Below are 19742 nucleotides of genomic sequence, written 5' to 3' on the forward strand. Positions count from 1 at the left end.
TCGATCCCACGTTTGTCCCTGGGGACCCAGAGGATTACCATGACCCAGAAAAGGTGAGCGGTACTCCGGAAATATGCAAGAAACTCATACGGTCAGCACCAGGGAAGTATTCCAGTGTACTATTAACGAACTCTAACAGGTATGATGAGCTGGATAGGAGACCTGAAATTTTTGAGCTCATCCTTTCACTGCAAAATATCAAATACTCACTACTGCCACACCGTACCACCATCGCAGCCATCTGTAAAATGGTGGATAGAATGGACCAAATGGAGAGAAGACAGGACAACATGCAGAAGAGCTGGTCTGCGGCAAGGAACCACAGTGAACCTGTGGCAGTCTCAGCTGTCAGACGCAAACGCACACCTGTCCGAGTGAAGGACTGCAGTGAGCCTATGTCACGTGGTGCCATGTGGAACTACCTGCGTGACCATGGAGAGGATATGAAGAAGTGGCATGACGAACCCAATTTTGTACTGCGAGCACGGGTAAGAAAATTACAAAAGAGGTCAGCCACTACTGAGGTTGCCTCTACCGCCTCAGACAACCAATAGAGGGGCCCTGCCCTCAGCCAGGGGGGGGAAAGGGATAATAGAGTGTATTGGACTGTGTGGATTCGGTGGCCTGGCACATCAGAACCACAAAAATATAAAGCTCTGGTGGATACCGGTTCACAGTGCACTCTGATACCCTCAGGTTTCGAAGGGACAGAACGGATACATATACATGGGGTGACTGGGGGTTCACAGGAACTGTCTGTATTGGAGGCCGAGATAAGCCTCACTGGTAGAGACTGGCAGAAACATCGTATAGTGACTGGCCAGGGGGCTCCTTGCATACCTGGAGGGGTGTTCAGTACACTTGGAATCGTTTGCCCCAGGGGTGGAAACACAGCCCGACCATCTGCCATGGGCTGATCCAAGCCACGTTGGAACAGGGCGGTGCTCCAGAGCACCTGGGCCAAAGAACATGGCATTGAATGGATCTATCACATCCCCTATCACGCACCAGCCGCTGGTAAGATCGAGCGCCACAACGGTTTGCTGAAAACCACGCTGAAAGCGATGGGTGGTGGAACATTTAAGAACTGGGAGAAACATCTAGCAGAAGCCACCTGGCTGGTAAACACCCGAGGATCAGCCAACCGAGACGGCCCTACACAGTCCAACTCCCTGCGTACCGTGGAGGGAGACAAGGTTCCTGTGGTGCATGTAAAGAATATGCTGGGAAAAGCGGTTTGGGTCCTCCCAGCCTCTGGAAAGGGGAGGCCCCTCCGTGGAACTGTCTTTGCACAGGGACCTGGGTGCACCTGGTGGGTGATGCAGAAGGATGGGGATGTTCAGTGTGTGCCACAGGGAAATTTGATGCTGGGGGAGTGCAGCCTGTGATTCCATGTGTGTATATATATATATATATCTGTATGTACATATGTAATGCATGTTAACTACTGTTCTGTTTATATGTTGATAAAAGTTAGGCATGATGTGATGATGTGTAATAAGGGGTGGAATGTTATGGTTTTGCAATTTGGTTGGTGTTGGTATTCCACATCAGAACACCATGCTAATAATGGGAGTAAAGGGGACAAGTTTTTTTTCTGTGAACTGCCTTAATGGGCATGTGGGGAGGGGCACCGGAAGGGAAGTGAGGAAGAGGACGGCGTTGCTGGATCGGCTCCCTGTGAGGAGACAACGTGGTCAGAGCTTCCTGCCTTCCACAGCTCCATCGGTGAGATTTGGGACTTGGTATTCTCTTTGTTGAAACTCTCTTGTTGTTGTTTAGTGTTATTAGGTTATTAAACTGCCATTCGTTCTCAGATCACCTTTTTCCTCCCTCATTTTTTTGTTAGACCTAATCGCAATCTCCCTTCCCTTCCCCGTCTCCCTAATCGCACGTGGCCGGGCCGCGCCGGGCCGCGCCGCCGTGCCGCTAGACAAAAGGGGGGGGCTTTTGTTCCTGCTGCCCCGGGTTTGTGCCCACTGTCCCGGAGTGAGCTCTAGAGAGAACTCCGTGACAGGGGGGAGAGCGGTAGATTGATTTCAATAAGGCTTTGGATACTGTCCCCCATGACATCCTTATAACAAAGCTGAGGAGGTATGGGATAGATGAGTGGACGGTGAAGTGGGTTGAGAATTGGCTGACTGGCAGAGTGCAGAGGGTTGTCGTTGGCGGTGCAGTGTCTGGCTGGAGGCCTGTAACTAGCGGCGTCCCCCAGGGGTCTGTGCTAGGTCCGGTCTTGTTCAACATCTTCATCAACGACCTTGATGAGGGGATAGTGACCACCCTCAGCAAGTTTGTGATGACACGAAGTTGGGAGGATTGGCTGACACGCCTGAAGGCTGTGCTGCCATTCAGCGAGACCTGGACAGGCTGGAGAGCTGGGCAGTAAGAAACTGGATGAGGTTTAACAAAAGCAAGTGTAGAGTCTTGCACCTGGGTAGAAATAATTGCATGCACCAGTACAGGGTGGGGGAAGAGCTGCTGGAGAGGAGCTGTGCATAGAAGGACATGGGCGTCCTGGTGGACAACAGATTGACCATGAGCCAGCAGTGTGCCCTTGTAGCCTAAAAGGCCAATGGCATCCTGGGGTGTATTAAAAAGAGCGTGTCCAGCAGGTCGAGGGAGGTGATCCTCCCCCTCTACTCTGCCCTGGTGAGGCCTCATCTGGAATATTGTGTCTCGTTCTGGGCTCCCCAGTACAAAAAAGACAGGGATCTCTTGGAAAGAGTCCAGTGGAGGGCCACTAAGATGGTGAAGGGCCTGGAGCATCTCCCCTGTGAGGAGAGACTAAAAGAACTGGGTCTGTTTAGCCTTGAGAAAAGAAGGCTGAGAGGGGAACTGATCCAGGTTTATAAATACCTGAGGTGTGGGGGCCATAGTGGCGAGGCTGGTCTCTTTTCAGTAGTGTGTGGGGATAGGACTAGGGGTAATGGGATGAAACATTAGCATAGGAAGTTCCGCAGGAATGTGTGCAAGAACTTTTTTACGGTGAGGGTGATGGAGCACTGGAAACGCTGCCCAGGGAGGTGGTGGAGTCTCCTTCTCTGGAGATATTCAAGACCCGCCTGGACGCCTACCTGTGTGACGTGGTGTAGGGAGCCTGCTTTGGCAGGGGGGTTAGACTTGATGATCTCTAGAGGTCCCTTCAAACCCCTACAGTTCTGTGATTCTGTGATTCTGTGATCTTGGTAGCCCTCCATTGGACTCTTTTTAGCGTGTCCAGCTGTCTCTTGTACTGGGAGCCCAGACACGGACACTGTTCTCCACATACAGCCTCACCAGTGCCTGGTAGAGCAAAAGGAATGGTGCTGAGTAATGGTCCTTACCCGCTACAAGAGAAGTAGCTAGGGCTGTGATGGCAGCACACTGCTTTATGACTGACACGGAGATCTACTAGAAAGAAGGCCTGGTGGGACTGAACACAGATGCAAGGTGGTCCAGCTTTTGTTTCACTGCAGACTCTGTGGGCAGCTGCATGGAATTATGTACTCGATATAGTTGTGCCCGTGTGGCTTCTTTCTGATGTGCCCGGGAAGTCCCCTTAGAATAGACTGCTGTCTGAGACAGAAGTCTGATACAACATCACTTGTGTGGGTGGAGTTTTACTATCTCTGTGTTCACGTCTATGATGTGCTTTGTTTTGTTTAAATTCAACTCTCTGTGTGTATGGGCGCAAGTCTGCCTTTGCTAAATCCTTTTCTTGTGGCCTTAGGCAACAATCAAGGGGATCTCGAGCTTCAGCGCTGAGCAAGAAGCACAGCACTCAGGAAGGCCATGAAGGGCTCTGCTAAGTTGATCTCCCTCCACAGGTCAACTTTATTTCTTGTTTTTTTCCCCGGCACTGGGAATGGCTGCTCTGGTGGTTCATTCCAGGGAAGCGCAGCTGCTTGCATTGCTCTGCTGCACAGCAGCCCCAAAAATAGTTGGGAAGAGGAAAGACAACTGCCTTTCATATGTCCTGAAATACAGCTCCTCTGGTGGAGTGTGTCCTGGCAGCTTTGTGTGCATGGATGTAGTCCTGGGGCTGTTGAGAACTGGCTGTGCAGGGGACTGGAGGCGGCACAAGACCAGAGGGCACTTCTGATTCTTGTGCAAGAATCTGGCTTCCATTTGTTTCTTGCAGGCACGGATGAAGATATCATCATTGACATCTTGACCAAACTAAATGTTTCCCAACGTCAGCAAGTTCCAATCACCTAAAAGGTCTACAGAGATGTGTGAAGGTGGTTGTGTCACTTGGGTGAAAAGTGAAAAAGGACCCAATCTCCGTAAGAGAAAAGTCAGCGGAGAATTTCCTTGACCAAGGTTGTTTTGTTCTTGTTCAGTTCAGAGCAGTTGTTGATGCAAGGAGGGTTAGAGCCTAAAGAGAAGTGGTGAACAGCTCAGTTCTGTCTGTCCTGGAAGGCTGCACCTTCAGCCACCTCCTTCCTCCTCTCTTGGCTTTCTAGGATTTGATTGGTGACTTGATGTTGCTGAGTGGGAATTTTGAGAGGGTGATGGTGGGGATGATGACTCCCACCTTCATGTCTGATGTGCACAAAGTGAGGAGGGCTGTGAAGGTTTGCAAATCTTTCTTTTGTATTGCTGAAGTTCTGGCCAAGTGAGCCAAGCCGAGGGGAGAAGGGGTTAAATCTTCTTGTGGGTGCAGCTCTGTGCTCAGCAGTGAGGAGCTCCAGGCTGGCTTTTTCTCACCCGATGTGTCTCATGGCCTGCTCCTCAAACCCATCTTCTGCAGGGAGGGGATTCTGACTCTGGGTGTGCATGAATGCCATGGGCTCTTTTCTCAATGTCCCAGTAAAGTGGGTTGCTGCTCGTTTCAGAAGGAAGCCCAAAGCACATTTGAGATGCGTCACTGTGTTTGTGAGCTAGTATTCCCTTTGAAGGCCTCCAATAGCCATCTCCAGCAGCTGTTTCTGAGTGGGGAATTCTCAAGGGTTGCTTCCAGGAGATGCTGTGCTGAGCTGTGTCTGCTGTCCTTGAACCTTTGCAGGGTAACAGAGATGAGGGAATGTATGTGGATGATGCCCTTGCTCAGCAGGATGCTGTGGTGTGTAGGAACGTGCTTCCTTGCAAGAGTAATCTGTTCTTGTGCATGTGATGTGTAGTGAAGAGAAGCCAACCTGTGAAATAGGAATAAATGGGTTCTGCTCTAGTTTGCAAGTCTCTAATGAGACGTCTCTAGGCAGGCAAGTTACTTGGCAGGGGCAATGACATTTCAGCTGTGAGTTGCCATGCCTGGATGGTGCTTGTTGGAAAATATCCATGATCTGGACAAGTACAGGCCAGCAGTTCTCTACCACCAATGAATTAAAGATCTTGTGTATACCCAGTCTTCTCCATGAGCCTTACTTTGCCATCCATAATGTCTTTAAGTGCCTGTATGAAGCGGGGGAGAGAATAGATGAGGTACAATTTATGTCCATCCTCTGTACATGGAACAGGCATCACCTGCTCAGAGGCAGGACCCCTCCACAGCGTCCTGGGTTTTTCTTGCCTTCCTTATTTGTGTGTGATGCTTTTATAGGAGCTTCATAGGTGTTGAGTAAGTGCAAGCTCTTCTGGGTCAACAGGTGTGTTAGCGAGAGCCCCATTGCATCCATTCCCTTCGGTCTGTTTCGTTCCCTTCTGAGACTGGAAGGGACTTCAGAAACCTAAGTACAGTTTGCTGCTGCTCTAGCGTGGAAAGCAGAGATTGAGGAGTGTGCCCACCATTGGGGCAGGGGGAGAGGAGCTGAGAAATTCATCTGCCAGCATGAAGTAGAAGGTCTTGAAAATGGTAACAGCTGTGGTAGGCCAATTAGCAGGACTGTTAGCAATGGAAATGAATTATTTTAGTGGGACGGTCCTGATATATCTGTCAGTGCTGCAGGAATGATAGAATGTTCTTGCAGCATGTGAGGAGCTTGTTCTTGCCAAATGACCCTTTGGATCTCTCTGACTCTCAACCGTGGACTCTTCCTCCTAGTTTTGGATGTGTACAGAGGCATTTCTATCAAGGACATAACAGACAGCATTAAATCTGGGAGGTCAGGAGACCTGGAAGATGCTTTGCTGGTTGTGGGTGAGTGCTCTGCTTTTCAACCTTGTCTGCAGAGTAATGAAATGATGAGAGGTGCTGTGTGTCCCCTTGAGTGGCTGTTACAGGTTTCAGGGGGCAGACATGGTTTGTCTTGATGTGCACAAAGCTGGGCTGGGTGGGACTTGGAGCACCCTGGTGTAGAGGGAGGTGTCCCTGCCTACTGCAGGGGGGTTGGAACTGTGTGATCTTCCAGATCTCTTCCAACCCAAACATTGCTTTCTCTGTCTTTGTTGCCATCCGTTGCTTTTTCTTCTCTTTTTGCCTCCGTGTTTCATTATTTTCCCTTCAACCTTTGTTCCAGGAATGTCTTTATGGCCAAGCCAGGTGTTGTCACAGGTACAGGAAATGCTGCCGGCCATCCTGTAACTGGCAGATGATCATCAGCAGGTCTTAAATTGCTCAGCCCCAGGCAACTCACTGACATCTACCTGATGGCGCTGGAAGGGCTGCACTGCCAACGGCCACCTCCCTTTGCTATTTGCTCCCTTCATTCCTTACTTCAGCACGTGGCAGACCTCAGTAATGCAAATGACTGATAAAGCATCAGCGTTTTCCAATGCGCTGATCTTAGAAAGTCTTCAGGGACTGGTGGCACATTCCTGTGTGTAGCGGTGAGGGAAAAAGGAGTAACAAGAAGGTATACTTAAAGGTATTAAATTAATTTATTAATGACTTACTCCTAACACTAACATCTAACAGTATAACGGGCAAAAGCCCAACTGGATGCAGGGAAATGGAATCAGAAGGAAACCAGATGTTGGCTACTCTCTCTTCTCCCTCCCCACGGCCTTCCAGACTGTGCTGTCCTATTCCACAATGAGGGGGGTTGTGTAGAGGGAATGCCGGATCCCAAAAGTGGAGGCAGGCGCCTGGGGCTTGATCAGCATCACCTGGAAGGGCAGAAAGGAAAGGCAGATCAGCAAGGGCCCTTCTTTGCTGCCCTTGCTCCCTGCAAGGGAGATGTGGGGAAGCCTCAGTGGAGGGGGAGAGGCGTGAAGGCTGTGCTTGTGAAGCAGGGGGGAAGAGCTGAGCAGCTGCCTTACCTGGCCTACGTTGTAGTCTGCCGGCCCGGGCTTCACTGCTTTGCCCTCTCCATGTTTTGGTCGGGCTGCCATGGTGTATGCGGGCGCCCTGGTCTTGTACACATCCACGGCCACTTTGGGGAGCGCCGCAGGACCTGGAGTGTGCAAGAGAGTCATGGCCACACGGGGCTGGGGTCACATTCAAGGCTCTCTCTTTCCCTGGAAGGCTGCATTAAGCAAAGCTGCAGCAGGGTTGGAAGCCCCTGTGGCACAGGGAGAGGAGCCTGGTTTTGGATGCTAACATGGAAGAGAGGAGCAGCAGAGCTCACCTTGGCAAGGTCCTCGTCAAAGCGACCGCGCTGGCTCCTTCCCCTCATGGAGTAGCAGGAGCTGGCCGATGTGTGGGCTGTGTTGGGCCCCATCAGCCTGGGCAGTGTGTAAGTGCCAGGACCTGCAGGAGGAGCAGCAGAGAGTGTGTGCGTGAAGGGATGGAGGAGATGGAGGCAGCAGCGAGGGGCAGCCTGCACAGCCCGCTGGTGGGAGCAGGAGGGACATATTGCCCCTCTGAGCAGCAGCCCGTCCCTGAAGGATGCTCAGGCTCCTTTGAACCCAGACCAGAAGCGGGCCCTTTTGTCCTTGGGTCACAAGGAGCAGCGCCGGCAGCATTGACCTTCCTCGGCCAGGCCAAAGAGCCAGGAGGATCTGACAGAACAAGGCTGGGGAGCTGCTCTGCCCCATGATGTCCACGCTTCTTTGATCCTCCAGGACCCTTCCAAACCAACCCGTTCTGTACTTCTTCAGATCTCCACGGACTCTTCCAACACAAACCTTCCTTGCAGTGCTGAGATCGTCAAGGATCCTCCCCCACAAACCCTTCTATACTTCTGTCATCATTAAGCAACACCCCAACCCACACCATCCTATGATCCCATGACCTTCCAGGACCCTTCCAACACACTATGTCCCCAATGTGCTCCACGCCCTGGGGATGGTCGCTGTACCTGTTGTCCCCGGGATGGAGTATTTGGGCCCGGGGCTGGGGAACTGGGCCGAGATGAGGCCACGTGGGCGATGGGGTCTCCAGGTCCCCACCCAGGCTCCGTCCATGCTGGTAGGCATGTGCCTCCAAAACTAAAGGCAAGAGCAGAGCAGTTACTGACGGGAGTTCCTGAGCAGGAAGGGCCAGCAGCAGTTTCTCCTGCTCACAGCCTCCTGGTGCTGGCAGCACTGTTGAACTGCAGGAATTCCCATCTGGGCTCCTGGCAGAGGCAGCAACAGCGAGGCCCTGCTGGTTGTTCAGATTGGTTGTTTTTCTCTTGTTTTGTTTGTAATTGATGGAGTAGCTGGTGTGAATGGGAAGTGCTGTGCAGTCAGGACCAGTCAGTTCTGAAAGTATCACATGCCCAGAAAACGTTTGTCTAGGCTGTGAGAGGTTCTGCTGGGACAGAAGATGAAGCAGAGATGAGAATTTCCTTTAAATGAGATTGGAAAGGAGGAAAAGAGGAAAGAATACAGCAAGAACAGGGGATTGATCTTCTAGAAAAATCAGTGATCTGTGCATAATCTGTCTTGTGTGATGTCTGCATATTCCCCTAGAACATGCAACAGTTTGTTTCTTTATGTTATTTGAAGCTCTGCAGTGGTTTAATTAAGTTGCTCCTGATGCCAGCCACAGGTGCAACTTAAACCATTCTCAGCAGAATGGTAATAGAGGTTGCTCAAAAGGAACTAAAGGAATTAAAGAGTTAAACTGAAGCCAGCACTTAGCGTCCTCTCACCAGCCATCACCTCTGGTCAGCCATCAAAGAGGAGTGTATCATTAGCGGCCTTGAGGCCTAATTCCTACAGGCCTGTGTGGTGGCCCTGAGGGCCTACACCTAGTAACCAAGGGGTTAAAGGAGACCTATGGAACAAGAAGCTTTTCAAGAGGATGAGAGACCACGGATGCCAATGAGAGAGAGCACTAGACCTGGCCTGCAGGCCAGGAGAGAGGCCTCTAGTCCTCTAGCCATCTCAGCCTTCCTCTGGACCTCCATGTCTCTAAGCCATCCCATAGGTGTCTAAGTCCGTACACCTCTGCACTTTCTTTGGTGCCTGAGTGCCCCTGGGCCACCCTGTGGCTCTCTTGGCCTCTCTGTCTCAAGACCTCTAGTCCAGCTTCAAGGCCTTCAGGCTTATTGGGCTGTAGGTGTCCAGACCTCAAGGTACAAGTACAACCCCCAGCTCCTCTTGGCCGCTGCTCTTCTAGGCTTTCTCTTGCTTGGCCTCCATGCCTCCCTTTGGCCTCAAGACTACTAAGCTGCAAGGCCTCTTGGCCAGGCTCTCAGCCTCCCTCCAGGCTGTTTTACCTTAAGGCCTCTCAGCCTCCTTTTTTGGCTGTGTCCAATAGAACCACCACTGCCCTTGATGCTCTGTCCCATAACCCCCACAGCTTAGCCCCGTAAGCTATGCACCATAAACTTCTGTTTGCCTACAAGCTATGGTCTCTAAGGTTCCCCATGGGGCTCTACACAACATGGCCAGGGACAGAAATGGGGCTGTTTCTGCCCTTCTTATCACCCGGCCCCTCTCACCGTCTGTCAGGTGCAGGAACCCACAGGACCCATAGAGAACCAAAAGAACATCATAGAGAGTCATAGAGCCACATAAGAACGACAGGGAGCAATAAAGACCCACGGGGAGCCAACGGGAACAAATACAGACCCATATGGGAGCTATACTAACACACTCACACATGTACCTGCAGGGACCCATATTAGTGCATAGGGGAACATACTGCCCTGTAGCAACCAACTGTGCCCCACAGCCAGTTACGATGATGTTCAGTCACCATGGATCAAGGTTCACGGCACTGTGGGATGGCCTGAGTGGCCAACTCACACTCTTGGCCACCCTCCATCTCCCGTGGCTCCCACACCAACCCCACAGCACCACCCACACTAAGCCCTGTCCCACAAATGCAGCTGCTGCCGCTCAACAATTCTTATTGGCTGAAAGCAGGAGAGTTGAGAGATCCAAAGGGGTTGTGAGATCAGAGGTTGGGGCTGGAAGGCAGAGCATCTGCAGCTTTCGTTCCTCACTGAGTCCTTTCTATTGGGAAAGGAGATGGAGGGAGGTGAGAAGATGGAGGGCAGGGATGTGGGGTAGGAACCCACCTTGATGCTGATGTCACGGCTCCGTGCCTGCAGCTTGTTACCTGGGACTCAGCCGTGTCAGCACGTTCCTCTGCCTCATCCAGCATGTGCTGTGCCCTGGGGAACTTGGCCAAGTTGGCCTGCTTGTCCTGTGGCTTAGCCCCGGTCCCCACCCCAGCCCCCCCCCCAAACACCCACCCAACTCATCCCCGCAGCTCCTCCCTCCCCCCAACCAGCCTCGAGGCGGGCAGAAAGTCATCGACATCTCTTCATTGAATGATCAATCCCTAATTAAAACCCTCTGGTAGACATCAGAGTTTAGGGGTTTTTAGGGTTTATTAGGGTTTTTTATGGTTTTTAGGTTTTTTTAGGGGTTTTTAGGGTTTATTAGGGGTTTTTAGGTGTTTTTAGGGGTTGCCGTGGATTTCCAATTGGTATACGCAGGTGTATTCCGCGTTCCCCCAGTTGCTGCGTACATCCATTTTAATCCTTTTGTAGGACTGAAGGGGCTTCTCCTGCCAATGCAAAGAGGAGAGGCTTCGTTATGGGCCAGAGGGGGACCAGTGCCCCATAGTGCCCCATAGCTCCCACTGTTCTCCCCATAGATCCCAAAGCATCCCATAGATCTCATAGTGCCCCATAGCTCCCACTGTTCGCCCCACAGATATAGGTAAACCTAATACACAGTCAATGATTTCCTGGAATTCTGATCCATATTCAATAGTTGTTTAGCATGCAGACCCCTCTCTTGTTATCACCCATTTATCAGTGTGGGAATCAAATGTTGTTTGTGCCTTTAGAACAAGAGAAGAATCTTTTCTATCAAGGTCTCAGTATATAAGTGAAGTAGTTTGTTGTTATTTCAAGGTCTCAGTATACAAGTGAAGCAGTTTGTAGTTATTTCAAGATCTCAGTATACAAGTGAAGCAGTTTTTAGTTATTTCAAGGCCTCAGTCTACAAGTGAAGCAGTAGCAGAGGAGAGGCTTTGTTATGGGCATGGGAAGAGCCACGGCACAACAAGTGCTTCCAAAGGCTTGCAAAAGGGACCCCGCGGGAGTCGGCCATGTTGGAGAGCAGAGGATGAGCAGGAAAGCTCTTTCTACCCAAGACTTGCAGGCAGCCCAGCCTCCCCCATTGCACTTGCCATACCTGAACGTGGAAGGTCTGCGCAATATCTCCACCCACGTCATAAACATACAGTCTCAGGAGAGTTTCCCTTTCGTCCTCATCCACTCCCTCAAAGACAAGAGATGATGGCGGTCACACTTAGGCAGGCCGTGCCATAAAGAACACACTGAGGCCAAAGGTGGGAGCCCTTCCAACCCTCCCTGTGCTCTGGTAGGATTGGAGCACAACGGAGGGCGAACCTGAGTCAGGGCACGTGGAGCAATTGCTCCCAGCTGCTCGGCCACAAAGAGCAGCAGAGGCCTTTGGAGACATGTAACCAGCCGAGGGATTCGGTGCCCTCAGGCAGGATGCCGTGCTCTGCAGCAGCCCACCACTGAAATTTGGGAGCTCCCAACTGTATGGGGTTGTATGGGGCTCTGTTGGGTGTCTACCGTGTGGCTCTATGGTGCTCTATGAGCTCTTGTGTGGCTCTATGGGGTCTTACAGGGCTCTATGTGGCAGTTATGGGGCTCTGTTGGGTGTCTGTAGGGCCCTTATGGGGCCCTGTTGGGTGTCTGTGGGGCACCATGAGGCTCTTTGGTTCTCTATGAGCTTCTTGTGCAGCTCTATGGGGTCTTATGGAGCATTATGGGGCTCTCTGGGGTGTCTGTGGGGGCTCTATAGGGCTCTTCGGGGTGTCTGTGGGGGTCTATAGGGTCTTATGTTGCGGTTATGGTGTTCTGTTGGTCGTCTCTGAGGCTCTATAGGGGTTCAGTGGGCTCTTATGGGGCTCTATGGCAAAGCTTTTTCCTCGGGGGCCTCCAGAAGCAGCAGCAGGCAGAGACTTACCAAGATGGCAAAGTCTCTGGGGGCACTGCTGACATCCCCAGAGGGAGACACCGCCTTGGAGACATGCCACAGGGTGAAAGCTGTGGGCCAGATGTTCTGAGGCAGCTGGATGACGGTGTGGCCCTGCGAACCTTGGAAAGCCCAGCAGTTTCCAACAGAAATATCAGGCTGAAATGAGAGAGATGCGTCCATCAGCGGTGAGGCAAAGAGTCGCCAGAGCTGGATGCTGGGCAAGGAGCACAGAATTTGTCTTCTGTGTGGGCTGCCGTGCTCCCCGTAATGGAACGCTACTCAAGGGACAGCAGGGGAATATGCAAAGGTTTGGACAACAGCTCTGGAGTCAACCGCCTTTCTCTGCTTGCCCAGAGCCGGCGGGGCAGCCCTCCCCAGCATCTGTCAGCCCAGCACCCTCCCAACGCTGGTGTCAGTGATGTGGGGAAGAGTGTGGGCTGAGCAGAGCAGCTGGGCCAAAGGAAATGGATGTGCAGCCAGAATGGGGTGAGGATGGAGGGAGGGAGAATGGGGGGGAAGGGTTTGGGGTAGGAAAGACTGGGAGAAGGATGGGGGGTAGGATGGAGGAAGGAATGGGGAGGATGGGGGGGAAGGATGGTGGAAGAAAGGGGGGAGAAGGATGGGGGGGAGAAGGATGGAAGGAAGGTTGGGGAGGGGGAAAGGATGGGAAGGGGGAAAGGATGTAGGGGGACAGATCGGGGGAAGGAAGGGCTGGGGGATGGAGGGGGAGCCCTTATGGGGCTCTGTGGGGTGTCTGCGGGGGGAGGAGGGCAAAAGCAAGGGGGGGAAGCCCACAGTCAGCACTTCTCCTGCCATACCTGCAAGAGGGTCTCAGGGGACTTTGCGGAGGAAAAGAGGGGAGAAAGCCGGCCTTTCCCACCGTAACTCTTGGTTGTCCTCTCCGCATCAACAGTGGCACCTGAAATAAAGATGGACAGACGTGCACTGGGACAGCCCAGAGACAAGCTGAAGGAGTGAATGCTCATTCCCCAAAGCTCTTGGCGGGGCTCTGGGGTGCAGAATCCCTCCCGCTGTGTATGGGAACTGCTGAGTCCCGGCCTGATGCGCTGATTGAGCACCTGGGGAAATGAGTCGGTCAGCCCTGGGAGCAGAGTTGAAGGGTTTTTAAATTCTCAGAGATGGGGGCTTTAGACGGGATGTGAGGAGGAAATTCTTGACCCCCAGTGGGCAGTGAGGCCCTGCAATGTGCTGCCCAGAGGAGCCATGGATGCCCCATTCCCGGAGGCGTTGGAGACCAGGTTGGATGGGGCCCTGAGCACCTTGATGCAAAGGGTGGCAGTCCTGTCAGTGGCAGGGAGTTGGACTGGGATGGTCTTAAGGTCCCTTCAGACCTCAGCCATCCTAAAGCTCTATGAGATAAGTGTGACAGGAAGCAGAGCTGGGCAGGTTTTGGGGAGTGCCAGGCGTAAAGCTGAGGGTAGTGAAGCTGTCTACATACCCAGGGATTTCAGAGCCCAGTTGGGCATCAAGTAGCTGTTTTCCACGATGCTGTCAATTTCAATCCGTGTCAACAGAAAAATTTTCTGGCAACAAACAGGGAATGGAGAGACAGCAGTGAGCACAAAGACAGGAGATGGGTGTGAGCAGGGAGTCCTACCCAAGAACTGCACTCCAGAGACACAGCAAAGATGGACTTTGGGCTCTGCCTGATCCCAGTGTTGCCAGCCCCATGTCTGCTGTTGAACAGCCTGGACAGGCAGTCAGATCGTGCCCTGAGCCAGCCAGGCTCTGCAGAGCTCCAGTTGCAGCTGGTCTGGAGAATGGCCCTTCCAGCTAAGAAGTGTGAAGCACAAGTCTCTTGGCAGGGGCCGCATCCAGCCTCCAAGCCAAGCCCAGCAGGCTTCTGGCTGGGGCCCAGCCAGGGGGAATTCATGGCTCTGTACAGAGCACCCTGATCCCAGCTTTACCGTGCAGCCAGCACCAGCAGCAGCTCTCAGTGTGGGGAGCAAAGTAGCTCCAAGACACAGGGGAGGCTGAGCCTGAGAGCCAGGTGTGGGGCAGGCGGCCAGAGCACACAGCTGTCCCTGTAAAGGGCTGGAAGGGAGCAGTACCATTACCTGTCTCGTCAGTTCGTCGATCCCATTCTCCTCCAGGACATCATACACTGATTGTGCAATGAGATGCTTCCTGATTGACAGCTCATAACTTATCAGGTGTAATTCTGGCCCAACCATTGAGTTCCTGAAGGCAAAGCAAAGCAAGTCTTGTTCAGCAACGCAGGTCAGAGTTTCAGTGCCACGAGGTGAAGGATTCCGGGGGGTTGTGCCCTTCCTTATCCCCCAGCCCATTTGTTCCTTTGCTTTGCCAAGGGCTGCCTTCACCATATAGATGGGAAAGGCTGGAGCCCTGGGCACAAAGTGAAGGCGTGCATGGAGCACACAGCCAGCCGAGGCCAAGCTATAGAGCCAGGTGCATGGCAAGGAAGTGTTCTTACCCCAGAGACAGGAGCTCATGCACAGGTCCTGCTGACACCACCTGGAAGAGAAAAGCATTTGATGGGAGGAAGCACCAGGAGCACGGCCAGAGCTTCCAAAGGAGCTTCCCAGGGAGCCGCTGGCAGAATTTCCTGCTGCTTCCCAGCACTTTGCAGAGGACCGCTGCCCAAAGTTGGGCCCTTCAGCCCTCCACGTGCTGCAGAGCATCTGCTGCTTCTCCGCTTGCTTTCCCATCCCTCCAGACTCCACAGTGTCACGGACGGGCCAAAGGCCCCTTCTTCCCATGTGCTGTTGCCTTCAGCCTGAGCTCCGTGCTGGGCACTGGGAAGATGCTGCCACACCAAAGCCCGTCCTGCTGCCAAGGCAGCCCCCAGCCTGGCTCAGGAGCCCACAGAGTCTCAGCAGCGATGGGCCCGTGGCCAAACTCCTCCTGTCCCCACGGAGGCTCAAGGGCAGAGCTTTGTCTTCTGCCGCACGCTGTGGCACTGACCTGCAGGACATTTCCCCAGGCTCCCAATATCCAGAGGAAGGCTCCAGCTGTGGGAGACATCAGTCAGGAGAGACCATTAGTTTGCCAGAGTGCTCGGAGCCCTGCAGCACATTTCCCTCCTCCCAACCCAGTGGGGACATGCCGTGTGGGACAGTCCCGCTCCTTGGCTGTGCTGGGATGGCTTTGGGTGGGGAACACTCAAAAGAAAGGACCGCTAGAAGCAGGACGGGAGTCCCCCTTCCCCTCTCTTGAGTGACACGTTGCCTAAGGGAGAGATCAGATGGTGGTTATCACAGCCCAGCGTGGGGACACGGTCTCCTGGGATCCTTTTAGCTGTTTTCCACGACTCTCTCAATTGCATGCAGTGTCAGCTGCAGAATTTCCTGGCAACAAACAGGGAATGGAGAGACAGCAGTGAGCACAAAGACAGGAGATGGGTGTGGCCCAGCCAGGGCTGGGTGGACGGGGGGGCAGCGGTAGATGTAGTCTACCTTGATTTCGCCCCATCAGGTCCCATGGATTTATGGAGGGCTGGTGGGTGGGAAATCCAGGGGATCTTTGTATGGATGGAGGATCTCACCCCCATCTCTTTTCTTTCTCATCAGATCCTGTTGAATCCTGCCGTGCTGCTGGACCAGATCCTGGAGCATCTCCTATGTCTGCAGGTGGCTCCTTCCACAACCTGCTGCCAGATCCCGGCCCAGCCTCACACTATGATCCACTGGGTCCCAACAGCCCTGGGCAGCCTCGTGTCACCGCGGGGCTGAGCTCCTCTGGATTCCAGTGCACCCCTTCCCCTTCTAATGCACCTCCCTTCCATGCAGCCCTTAGAGACCCCGGGGGTCCCAGTGTTGTCACATCACTGCATGCTGGGGATCCGCTCCACATCGCACTGCTGGATCCCAAGGGTCCCCTTGGCACAGCACTGTGGGATCCAGATCCAGATCACAAGGATCCCCCCCATGGCACCACCTCCAGGGCTCCCAATGATGGAGCACCTCAGGATCCCAGGGGGGACCCCCATAGCAGCCCCTCGCTGGATCCCATCCCTCCCCTTCCACACCACCTCCTTGCCCACTCCTTCCTCCTGACCCCTGCAGCCCAGGCCCAGCTGCTGTGGGTGCTGGGGGGCTCTGAGAAGCCCAACTGCTGTCCACTGCGGAGCCGGCGTTGCTCCACGCCGCCCTCTGGGGGTCCCGGGGGGGTCTTTGTCCCATCCCTGCCTCCTTCCGACACTGCTTGGCTTCCTTAGCCCAGCACCCAGCTCTGCCCCCCTCCCTGCGCCTCTTCTTCCTCCTCTGCCTCGGGACCCCCCCCTCGCCCCACTTAACCCCCCATTTGGCCACCAGCCTCTTCCCCACGTTCTCCAACCCCCCCGAGCTTCTCCTGCCCCACTTAGAGCTGGCGGCCGGGGGAGGGGATGAAGGGCAGCGGGGCAGCTGTTGGCTCCGGGCTTTTGTGGTGGGGTTGGCAGCTCGGGGGGGTCCTCCCGGTGTTTTCTGCCGGGCTCTGGTGGCCTTATCTAAACACTTGGGGGGCAGCGGGACCCCCCCCGTCGAGTTGGTCGCAGCCGCCACCTCTTTGCTGCTGCGCTGCCCCCATTTCGCCCCCCAGATCTTAGAGGCCACGGGGGGGGCAGGGGGCTCTGGGCGCCTCTATGAGGCAGGGGGTGCTGGGGGCGCCCCCCCCCGAAACGAGGCTGCCAGATGGGTCCCTTGACCCCACTCCGTGTCCACCCTCCAACCCTTTGCCCCCCACATTCCCCTCACAGCCACCCATTTCCTCCTATCCCTCGGGATCCCCACACAGCCCACTACAACCCCATCTCCCCCACTGTTCACCCCTACATCCATCCCACTGCCCCCCACAGCCCCACATTACCCTAGGCCCTCCCTACAGCCCCATAGGACCTACAGCCCCCCCACGGCCACACATTACCCCACAGCCCCCTCAACTCCCCCATCCCCCCCACTCCTCCCCCACTGCCCCCTACACCCACAGCCCACCTCAGCTTCCTCTCCCCGGCCCCGGCCCGGCCCCGTTCTCCCGCACACCTCCGGCGCCGCCGTCCTCAGCACCGCTCCCGTCGTGCCGCGGTTCCGTCTCGGTGCTGCCCGGACAGCTCCGGCGCGCAGCGGCTGCAGCGGCGCTGCCGTGCGGGGCGGCCCGGGCTGCGGCAGCGGCTTCAGCCGAACGAAGGGAGAGACGGGAGGGCCCGAGACACAAGATGGCGGCCGCTCCCGCGCGCGGAGCCTCAGCCAATCGGAGCCGGCGGCGCTGCCGCTGACCAATGAGACGGCGACACGCGTCGGCGGGGCACCCGCTGACCAATGAGAGGCCGGCACGGGCGGGATGAGCAGCTGAGCAACGATCCGTTAGCCCCTGCTGCTGCCATCTCCTCAGTGGGAGACCCCGTTCCTTCGTTGCTGGATGGCAGCGATGTGGATGTGAGGACAGGCGGCTCCTCGGGCAGGCTCGATCTCCTCTGTCTCAGCCTTCAGCTGCTCTTCCAGCTGGGCAATGAGCTGCTTCTCCTGCAAGACAAAGCGTGTACCACCAGGGGTGGCTGCGTTGGGTCCCATGGACCCGAGGGTTTGGGACCGAGGTCCTCCTGCACAGACAGAGGAGTGAGGATGCCGAGCTGTGAGGACGAGCCCTCACTGCCCCCTACCTGCTCCAGCTCCTCTTTACGGGCAGCCGTTCTTTCAGCCCGTATTTGCTGGGCATTCTGTGGGAAAGCAGAAGAGCATCGACCGTCAGGGCACCGGTGCTCCCATGGGGCTCCGTCCCCTCCTGCCTCCTCCATCGGGGCAAGCAGGGCCTGCAGGGCTGGAGCTGCAGACCCACACGAGGGCACTTCTCCCATCCCACACCACACAGCAGCATCTCCTCACCTTCAACAAAGACTCCCTGGCCGTGGCCGTGCGGTTCTCCATGAGCTGCTCATGAGCCTGTGGGAGGGGAAAGGAGCAGCGTTGTCCCCCGGCCCTCTGCTGCCATGCCATGGGCAGGGTGCCCTTCAGCCGGCAGCTCGGCCCTTGTGTGCCCGTCCATTAGGTGCTCACCTGCTCCAGCTCCTGCAGCAGCTCCACTTGCATGCTGTTAATGTTCCGCTGGCAAACTGGGCCCGCATTGCTGTACCACTCACACAGCTGCTTGCAGGACCCGCACCGCTTGTGGAATGGGGCCGGCTGGTGCCCATTGGCAACGGTGCCGTGTGCTGGCTGTGGATCCCCACACCTTTGCTGGTGCCATCTGGACTCCTGGGAGCCACAGCCTGTTGCGGGGCCGTCCTCCCACCAGCTCATCTTGGTGCGCATCACACACGCGTGTTGCTCCTTGTTGGCAACAGCCACGTGGGAACTCATCCCTTCCAAATGCTTCCAGTCGTTCGCCAGAAGCTCCTCCAGGATGTGGCACCCACCGCCCTGCAGCCGCTCTGATGCGGCTCCTGGGTTCCATGTCACACAGCAGCCTATTCGACGCAATGGAATGCAGGCGGTGATGGCTGCTGCCCATTCTGAGCCCGCCTGCTGCCTGCCCTGCCTGCAGGAGCCCAGCTCTGCTCTTTTCAGGCTGATGCTCACCCCTTGTGTGCCATGGCCCCCACCAGTGGGGATGGAGGTGGCCTCCTCAGGCAGGCTGGCCTCAGGATGAGATGCTGAGCCCGCTGCCCTTCATAGCATCTTCCTGCATGGGCCTGAACCTCTTGACCGCTGCCATCTCTAATGATGAGCATCTCGATTGCTGCAGCTCTCACTGGTGCTCATTGGGCACCCAGGGCAGGTCGGCCTCAGAGCTCAATGAGGATCAAGGGGCAGGCTTGGCTTTCTTTGACACGGGACTTGTTTTCAGCCAAAATAAGCTTAGAAAACTGCAGGCTCCCCCCCCTGAGACCCCACAGTGCAGAGGAGAAACAACCCGCAGTGCTCTGGGCAAGTGCTGTGAGCTGTCAAAGCTCTTTAGTGGGGGCATAGGGCCCATTGGAACCAACCCATTCGTTGTGAGCATTGAACACATTGAGTATTGAAGTTCAGCTTGGATCTGCTCAGGCTCCCATTCCTGTCCTTCCAGTGAAGTGAAACCCTCCAGGCAGCATCTGTTTGGTCCATCCAGTGGCAGAGAGAAAATCCTCCTGTGGCACCTGTTAGGAACTGTTTGTGCTTTGAGTTTTCCTTTCTAGGTGAGGCCGGACATGTCGAACCACCAGGAGAAGCCATGAAGGGTCATAAACAGCACAGCAGGTTATTGGGAACCTGGAAAGAAAGAATGCACCTCTCTGCATTCTGGGATAAATAGTGATATTCGGGTGAAAACTGTCTAAATCTTCACATAAATAGATATTGAATGCTGAAATCATTGCATTTTTGAGACAAAAATATTATACTGGGGAGAAAGAATCATATTGTGCTAAGAAGAGTGATTTTTTGTAGAAAATTTCTTCTTTTGGAGATGAAAAGCAGTGTTTTGGGAAGAAAATGTCTTTTTGTTGGGATCAAGTATGACACTATAGTGAGATCATCGGCCTTTGTCCTGGAAGGGCTTCCCTGGCCTGCAGGCATTTGAGCTGGCAGTGCCCCCCAGAGCAGACA

General features: G+C 54.6%; 1 protein-coding gene and 1 long non-coding RNA gene across 2 annotated transcripts; one reads left to right on the forward strand and one right to left on the reverse strand.

Moving 5' to 3' along the window:
* The first annotated feature begins 3184 nt into the window (after nt 1-3184).
* Nucleotides 3185-5325, forward strand: LOC146751801 (uncharacterized). The gene is made up of 2 exons (XR_014941126.1): nt 3185-3809; nt 4124-5325. It is a non-coding gene; the product is annotated as an uncharacterized LOC146751801 (long non-coding RNA).
* Nucleotides 5326-10618: 5293 nt separating this feature from the next.
* Nucleotides 10619-16905, reverse strand: LOC146751802 (SUN domain-containing protein 2-like). The gene is made up of 8 exons (XM_085533506.1): nt 15642-16905; nt 14660-15533; nt 14283-14406; nt 13664-13748; nt 13023-13123; nt 12193-12360; nt 11386-11472; nt 10619-10750 (listed from the first exon to the last, which is right to left on the reverse strand). The coding sequence occupies exons 3-8, from the start codon at nt 14397-14399 to the stop codon at nt 10643-10645; spliced, it is 666 nt and encodes a 221-aa protein (XP_085389632.1). The 5' UTR covers nt 14400-14406; nt 14660-15533; nt 15642-16905; the 3' UTR covers nt 10619-10642.
* Between the last annotated feature and the right edge of the window lie 2837 nt (nt 16906-19742).

Source organism: Coturnix japonica, unplaced genomic scaffold (genome assembly GCF_054131305.1).
Source record: "Coturnix japonica strain WE unplaced genomic scaffold, WE-NBRP24 Scf061, whole genome shotgun sequence".
Lineage (NCBI taxonomy): Eukaryota > Metazoa > Chordata > Aves > Galliformes > Phasianidae > Coturnix > Coturnix japonica.

Coding starts and splice junctions, on each gene's coding strand:
- LOC146751802 (XM_085533506.1), bottom strand. CDS start 14,399: ATGGTTGGGCCAGAATTACACCTGATAAGTTATGAGCTGTCAATCAGG. Junction 12,361..13,022: donor CCCCTGAGACCCTCTTGCAG/GTATGGCAGGAG, acceptor CTCTCATTTCAG/CCTGATATTTCTGTTGGAAA. Junction 10,751..11,385: donor CGCAGACCTTCCACGTTCAG/GTATGGCAAGTG, acceptor TTGCATTGGCAG/GAGAAGCCCCTTCAGTCCTA.